At 36.5% G+C, this 8,369-nt stretch overlaps 1 protein-coding gene across 12 annotated transcripts; it reads right to left on the bottom strand.

Moving 5' to 3' along the window:
* Positions 1-1,733: 1,733 nt before the first annotated feature.
* Positions 1,734-7,451, bottom strand: LOC129887724 (BTB/POZ domain-containing protein At3g05675). Of its 12 annotated transcripts, none has more exons than XM_055962929.1 (6): positions 7,291-7,451; positions 6,737-6,992; positions 5,587-5,671; positions 4,533-4,688; positions 4,046-4,101; positions 1,734-3,265 (listed from the first exon to the last, which is right to left on the bottom strand). In XM_055962929.1, the coding sequence occupies exons 5-6, from the start codon at positions 4,055-4,057 to the stop codon at positions 1,955-1,957; spliced, it is 1,323 nt and encodes a 440-aa protein (XP_055818904.1). In that variant the 5' UTR covers positions 4,058-4,101; positions 4,533-4,688; positions 5,587-5,671; positions 6,737-6,992; positions 7,291-7,451; the 3' UTR covers positions 1,734-1,954. The 12 variants fall into 12 exon arrangements, 11 of the variants coding, with proteins under 11 accessions (XP_055818904.1, XP_055818902.1, XP_055818903.1 ...); XR_008766464.1 differs by lacking the exon at positions 4,533-4,688 and adding an exon at positions 3,813-3,913 and having other exon boundaries at positions 3,180-3,265; XM_055962927.1 differs by lacking the exon at positions 4,533-4,688 and having other exon boundaries at positions 6,889-6,992.
* Positions 7,452-8,369: the final 918 nt, after the last annotated feature.

The raw sequence follows: 8,369 nt of genomic DNA on the forward strand, positions 1-8,369 counted from the left end.
TAATACACACATTAACATTGTGCTCTCACTGTTGAATCAAAGCTAAGAACAATTTCTGAATTATATGTATATTATTATGCATTACAACCAAAAAAATCTAGAAAGAAAATGATGTAAATATTGAGTATGCAAATAAAGTCTTACATCAGTGAAAGTTACATATAAGGTGTATGAATATCCTTAATTTTGTAAAACTTTTTGGAAAAAGTCATGGGCTTGATCCAAATCGAAAAATATCACACCACATTATTGAATAGTTTATTTCAATAATTGGTATCAGAGCTAATTATTCAGCGAGACGAAACGGAGTGGTCACGTGTGGCCTAATTTCTTGACATTGCCTGGCTATGAAATGAATTACCACCTTTACCCCTAGCTTGGAGATACATACACAAAAAGAAGCTTATAAGCTTTGATTGTGGGTGATGTCTATTAATACTCATATAACGTGGACGCCACACAATTGATCCGAGATAAGCTCATGAGATGATGGATCATGCATATTTAGTTCGAGGGGAATTGTTTGATGTATGAACAAAGTTTTATATTAATAGCTGAAAGCCTAAAAAGAAAAGAAAGTTACATGTAAGGTATATGACTCTTAATGAGTGAGACCTTTAGGGAAAAATCGTACGAGCTTAACCCAAAATCAGACAATTTCACATCGTATTAAGAGTATCATTCCATGATAGCAACCCAACAATAAAACATCCAATCCACCCCAAGCTATCCAAATTTTAAGGTTCCTTTGTAAGGAATGGAAAAAATTGAACATGTTTCTTACAAAAGAACAACTATATCCGGAACCAGTTACATGCATGACACTTGTGGCCAAGATTGAACCAATTTTGATACCAACAACAACATACTTTGTGTAATCCCACAAGTAGGGACTGGAAAGGGTAAGATGTACGCAAATTTTAGCCCTACCTTTGTGGGGTAGGGGTTATTTCTTATAAACCCTCAGATTGAACCAATTTTGATACCAACAACATGCCAGTGTAATTCCACTAGTGGAACCTAGAGAGGGTAGGATATACGAAACCTTACACATACCTCTTTGAGATAGAGAGGTGGTTTCCGATAAACCCTCGGCTTAAATGAAAAGCTTTCAAAGTAGGGTTGCAGGAAAAAGAATGACAGCAAAGATAACAAGCTGAGAGAAAATACCATTTAGAACAAAAACCAGCAAGATCAATCTTCTTATGATCAGTTTATTGCTTTGTGTCCTTTTCTGGTTCTAATTTCTTCCTCTAAAACTCTATATTAATGTACCATTGAAGGAAAATAGTCAAAGACAAGTAGAAATGGCCATGTGTCATAGGAAAACGACTCACTAGTATGACTAGCAACAAATTTGAGCTAAACGTTGCTCGGACATTCAAAAATGTCGACGCACTGGTGTCATATCCTACAAAAATACAATAGTTTTGAAGAATCTGACACACACCCATTGACATTTTTTGAAAGTCCAAACCAACATAGTCTGCCTTACCAGCTCAAAGGAAGCACTACAAAGGAGAAGGTTCGGCTAATTTTCCAAACGAAAAAGAAAGCTAAAATAGAACTAGTTCCAAATAACTAACAAGCAGATTCAGATTTGGCCAAGAACATCAGTTGTCATCTCTCTAGGAGTAAGCTTTCAAGTGCAAGAACATAAGTTATCATCAATCATCACATGGCATACGGTTTCAAGGCAAAATTCCAGTTTTTTCGAATTCTGAGTATATTTTGCTGAAATAGATTGATATACTTCATAAAAAACTAAGCATAAAAACACAGAGGGAGACAAAATAAAGGTCACTTTACAGAACCTAGGCCATTTTAAGACGTCTTACCAGTTCAGGTTCAGCTATGTTAAAACTCAAAAGAATAAAAGATAGTTTTCAGCATATAATCAGTGACGCAAAAAGGAAGATACCTAAATCCTAGAATTGGCGAAAGTACAGAGAAGTCATACTGCCTTAGCTGTATTGTGCTCTTCCCCGAGTGTTGCTAGCCTTCGCTTGGCAACCTTGGACCTGTAACACCATACTTCAAATGCCTCGGTGAGGTCTGGATATCGAATCTGTTGATTTTCCAACCACTCTGTTAAAATGTCTGTCTGATCAACTGACGGCAATGTAAGTATAATAGCAACAAATGCTGACTCTAAAGATTGCCAGATCTCACTATCGACTTTTAGTGTAAGATCATCCTCAGTTTCCTGGGAGACAGAATCGACTAAAGGCTTCAGGGTCCGGACAAAAGGAAGCCAGAGCTTCACCATGTGAAGTCGTTTTACTGTAGGTAACACCACTATGCCATATCCTACTGACTCTAATACTTTTGCTGTTACCTCAAGAACCTTCAGCTTTGTCTTCAGAATTTGATTTTCTCCATCTTTTTGTTGAACGATTGTTACTAGTTTCACTGACAACTCCGTCCAGCTGCAAACAAAATCTCTGATAATCTCCAACTTTCCTAATATCTGACATGCCCATAACAAATCTGTTAAACAAGAATGCAACGACTGCATTTTCCCAGCATCTGAAATCGATTCTTGGAGGTCACACAGTAGAGATTCTACAAGGCTGCTAAATCTATCAAACAGCTTCTTGACACATCGCATGACTTCTAACTTTATTTCTTCATCAGCGCTCAGTAAAGGAGCATCATCATCCTCGGTAAGCATGTATTCAAGCTGTTCTTGAGCAGTGTTTTTCAGATCATTCAAAGGTGAAGGAGGTGATGACGTAGCAAATTGAAGGGCTGCAAGAAAAATCTTCATTACTGCAGTAGGATTGACTGGTTGGAGGCGAGCAAGTACCGGTTCCACCTCAGATCCCATGCTTGGTATAGTATTTAATATCTCCTCCTCTTCAGCTTCCTCCCAAGGGACTGCTTCCAAATAATCCACACATACTGCAATAATTCTTGGGCATCCAAGCTTGACAGCAACTCGCAACATGCCAAGTGCATTCTTGACACCATGGCAAATTTCCGTCATTAAGCCATCCGCAATGACATAAAAGAGTCGAAGGACATTGACATGGGAGTCCAGATCAGGTTCTTCACAGTAAACCTCAACACAATTGCGTGAATCCAGAATCTGACATGTCGGCCAACTATCTGATAACCGATCAGCAAAATATTTACTCTCTTCAACGAGAATATGTGAATGGCAGTAAAGCCAATCATCACGGCCATCCAGTGTTCTAAGTCTTACGACAACATCACTGGTTGTTCTATCTCCAATCTTGCTTGGTGTCTTCAGTTCATTAGGCTGCAAGGGAGAATGATATAGGTTAGTAAACGTGATAAATTATTGACATCTATTCAACAGTCAAATCAATAAGATAAAAGCAGGATGTAAACATCTATGATGCCTTTAAATGATTAATGTTCCTACTTCACTCCTTAATGATCCTTCCATTAGCACAGGAAAGTGAAGGGAACCCACCGGAACAGCCAAAGAAGTAGATGCAAGAATCAGCATTTTAAAACAAATTCATGTTCATGGCTCCTAAGGCAAGGGAAAGCCTAACTTGCCCTTCGGCAGCCAGGTGGAGGCCGAACGCCTCGCAGCCATACACTTCCCGGCATGAAGAGTTCAGACTCTTAGTCTGAACATGAGGTGTAAACCACCTCTTTAGCTTTCCTTCCCCATAAAAAAAAAAGAGAACATTTAGCACAAGTATATTATTCAAAAGTTAAATTGAGTGGCATAACAAACAACTTTCCAACTTCCACGGATTCTTATCAATTTTTTACTTTTTTGATATTTTTGAACTATTAAAGCATTCCAAGTTAAAAGATAAGAAAATGTTCACATTCGAAAGGCAGAACCCTTGCTCCTATTGGCACGTGCCTTGCCTGGCCAATGCTGGATTGTCTCGGCTTACGCTTTTTCCATTCATATCACCAGAAATATCTTGATATGTTTCAAAATAAAAAGTTAGGTAAATTGTTCCATCAAGAGTTTCCAATTTACAAGGCTCTAGTAATATGATACAAGAACCATAATATATTCTTTTAGTTTCCTATACTATGCAAAGACACTTACGGCTGTCTCCATTAATGCACAAGACTAATTGGTGTAGCTTCGATGCATTGTCAGACCTGCAAATAGAAAAGGATAGATGACATCAGATAAAACAAAATAGCACTACAGCTTAAATCAGATTCTGTAATCAATCAGAAACTGTGCATCCCCAACCAAGTCAAAAAAGTCCAACAAAGTTTCTTTTGGATATCTAAATTCCAACAGAACTTATTTTGTTTTCGATAGATAAAGATCCGACGAGAAATTTAAACAACAAAACTGAATAAACATTAGATTTACCAATTATTTTTAATGTGAGATGCTCTATTTGATTAACCCAAAAAACCATAGAAGAATCAAAATAAAAAGTTAATAGAGCAGTCATTAATAGTAACTTTTTTAAGTTGTGGTGTGCGGGTCAGCTTGCGCGCACAAACCCTAGATGTGATATGTTTATGTCATGGACTACCAGGGTATCTAATCTTGTTTGCTCCCCATGCTTTCGCACCTCAGCATTAGTAGGGACCCAAAGAGCTGCTTTCGCTTTTGGCGTTCCTTTGTAGATCTCCGGATTCATCCCCTATATACAAAATTTCACTCTCCTCTATCTCACTTAAGTGAATTGGTAATATATATAATGTCTTGGCCGCTTGGGGATAGAAATCTACAGTATGCAAACAGCATCAAACCTCACTATGTGAAACAAATAGGGAAACACTAATTCAAGACATACAAAAATGGTTGGTAGATCAAGTCAGTTTCCAAATGGAAGACATTGAATTAACACTTATTTATATTACCAGCTTTATCTAAATTGAATGTCATCAGCTTTTGATTACCTAAAAGAGAGAATGTTTCAGGTAATTATAACATGAAAACTCTAGTAAAGCCAATTTCAAAAAGAACAAGAAACTCTAGTAACTTTACTCTTCTCACCACAAACTCCATTCATTTTTGTATTATGAAAATATTATGACGTTACTAATGAACCCAGTGGCGAAGCCATATATATATATATAATATTTTTTTGTATGGCTACACCACTGTATGAAACCCACATGTTCAACTCTTCTTAACCTTATCTCTCAATACCAGAACAAAGTCAAATTAACGGTAGCATGATCATGAGTGTATTATCTCACGTAGCTTAAGGATGTTGGATCATCCTCTTACCTTCTACATAGTCCTCTTTTGTCTTCAGAACTAGAATCAACTACTGAAATTTAAAACTGTACTATTAATTTCTGGCCTTCTCCGAGGACTGAGGGCTTGCGAAGGACATGAATATACAGTAGTCAAAGTGGAAAGTCATGTGTCATTTCACATAGCGCTAGGTGACATTTTGGAAGCATACTAGTACGTTACTCATTAAGCTTACAAAAGAAATTACATAGTCCATCAAGTTCTATAGTAGTTGCAGCCAATAGGCATCTTTGACAAACAAGTTAGGACACATAAGTGTGTATGATCAATAAAAGACTAAGAAATTATGTATTTATGTTAAGCAAGGGATTGGAAAGTGAAGAATACAATCCAGCTCCAATAAGGCAATCATATACAACCTTTTGAAGAACCACCTCTCCAGCAAGTTCTTAGATTTGCTTGGTCATAAAATGGATCTTCTGGTGTATATGCCCAACCGCTAAACTACAAGAAAGAACTGAATATGGCTTAGTTGAAAAGAAAGGCCTGTGAGATTCATAAAGTCAGAAAAAGAAATTATAACTCAAATTTGAAAAAGCGCAAAAAACTCCTAAGGTCCATTGGGGTTTTAAGTGCAAATAAAGCATGGTCTTTCATGAAAAAAGGCGCAAAGAAATTGAAAAAAAGATATCGTTAAAGTGAAATATCGATTGCTTAGTGTCGCCTTTTCAAAAGAGCTCAATGGCAAGGAAAAGTATGCCTTAGAACCTTGATGACAACACTGAAGAACGTATTAAGTGAGACAAAGCGCTCACGTTTTGAGCCTAGCTTTAGGGCTTAAGCACGCCTTTGACAACACTGCTGGTGCATCATTATAATTATCACAGGTAGGAAACTTGATAGTTGTAAGTTTCAGTAATTTATCTGTATCTTCTCAGTTAACAAAGTAAGCAAAATTCAAGGAAAACATGGATAGGAGCATCATTGAAATGTAACATGAAGTGTTAGCAAATGAATCAAAATTAACCTACATTTGTCATTGTAACACACTACTTTTCTAGGCAGAAATTTTCCGAGCACTCACATAAGAAACACTTTCCAACAAAATAAGTTATTATTTGATATGTGCTACACCTTTTGAACCGAGGGTCTATCGAAAACAACTTCTCTACCTCAAAAAGATAGGGGTAAGGTCCGCGTACATCCTACCATCCCCAGACCCCACTTGTGAGATTACACTAAGTATGTAGGTGTTAGATATGCGCTGCCCCTAGAACGATGCTCAAGACAGAAGTTGATATAACTAGTAACTACATTAAGCAAACAGCAACTCCATTATCGCAATCTATTCAGTAATTCAGCTACTTAACAAAAAAGACACAACTTGCATAATAATTAGTAACATTTCAAAGAACCCCAAACATTTCCCAGATTTGACAAAATATGTATAAAACAAAACAATGGGTACCCTTTGGGGTGGCTCAGACGGTTTGTCTTGGGACTTCCATAATGGAGGTCTCAAGTTCGAAACCTCGAGCTAATTGCACAGGCAAGCCTGGTGCGGTTTACCTCTCCTGTGTGGCTTGCAAGCTATTACATAAGAGCGGGATTTACACGGTGCACACCCTAAGGGTAGCGGCTACGGGTTCCCTTATCATCAAAAACAAAACAAGAAAAAGAGTCAAGTTCTTTTTTTTAACCCTTTATCCAAAATGACCCACATTCTCCTTCCCCTCAGGAACCCCATTTTCTAGATTATCAAAGCTCCCTCTTTGTTTACTTCCCTTCACTCAGGTAACACACACCAAAGTCTTCCAGTAGATATCTGCAAATGATAAAGAAAACAAAATCAAAACACCCACCAAACACAATCAGCTAAAATCCAGCAAATATCTATTGAATGGAACAGTTCATATCAAAAAGTACTAAACTTGAAGAATGAAAAAAAAAACCTAAAGTACTAATCTTTTCAGTCAATTTTTCTTAACCAGATAAAAAAAAACCATATCAATGTCACAATAAGATTCTTTAAACGGTATTTATTCATATTCCATTTACATAAATAATACAAAACAGTCTGAACAAAGTAACACAAATTAAGGATTTTTGTGCACAGAACATACCTTTCCTATTCATTATCAAGTAGATTCAGAGATCTTGCTCTTCAAATTGGTAATAATTTGGGGGATTTGGGCATTTGATTCTTGGAACTGTTTAAAGATTAGAAATTGGGAAATTCAGTAGTTCAGTTCACCTTCTTTTTTTTTTTTTTGGGGGGGGGGGGGGAGGGATAAATTGAGGAATGTAATTCTTGAAAATGTTTTAAAAGGGGAAATGCAAGTTAAACTATGATGATTTTTTTTTTTTTTTTTTTTGGGGGGGGGGGGGCAGAAGTTGGGAGATTTTTGTTTTTTTCTTTAATATATCGATCCTTTAGCACATATTACTAGTAAAACAAAGCTATAGCTAAGTTGGGGAGTTGTTGATACCTTTAATCTGGTGATGGCGTTCAAATTCGCTAGACAGAGATTGCATACAATTTATTAATTTATTTTTTAAAATAAAATAAAATATATAATTATTATTTTTTTGTTACAAAAGATGATAATATATTAAAACTTAGTATGCATTATTACAAGAGAGTGTTAGAGCATTGCTACTACTAATATACGGGGAGGAGGTATGCCTAGCACAAAGAGTTTCGGCTTTGTCTGCTTCCAGCTTTTCAATTACAAACAATGGTGGAACTGCCCATAGCAAAATAAGAGTTTGCCTTAGTTAGCTTAGTATCCGCCTTAGCTAGAATATCTGCCACTTGATTCTCCTCGCGATAGCTATGCTAGATCAGAGGGTTTTTTAGCTGCATGATTAGATCCTTGCAATCAGATAATATGTTAGAATAGAATTGGTAATTTTCTTTTAAGTATCGAATGATAACTGCACAGTCTATAAAAAAAATATTGGTGTTAAGTTATGAGTAACAACCATCTTTAGACCTTTTACTAGAGTTTCTATTTCAAATAAGATGGTAGTTGTTGAGAACAAGTTAGCCATAAATCCTATTATCCAATTTCCGTCTTTATTCCTAATTACACCTCATATACCTCCATTACCTGTCTTCTTGTCCGCTGAACCATCCGTATTCAGTTTATATTTTGTTGTAGGCGGTTTTCATTGCACATATGTTATTAATGTCTTTAGG

This window comes from Solanum dulcamara, chromosome 4 (assembly GCF_947179165.1).
Source record: "Solanum dulcamara chromosome 4, daSolDulc1.2, whole genome shotgun sequence".
Classification (NCBI taxonomy): Eukaryota; Viridiplantae; Streptophyta; class Magnoliopsida; order Solanales; family Solanaceae; genus Solanum; species Solanum dulcamara.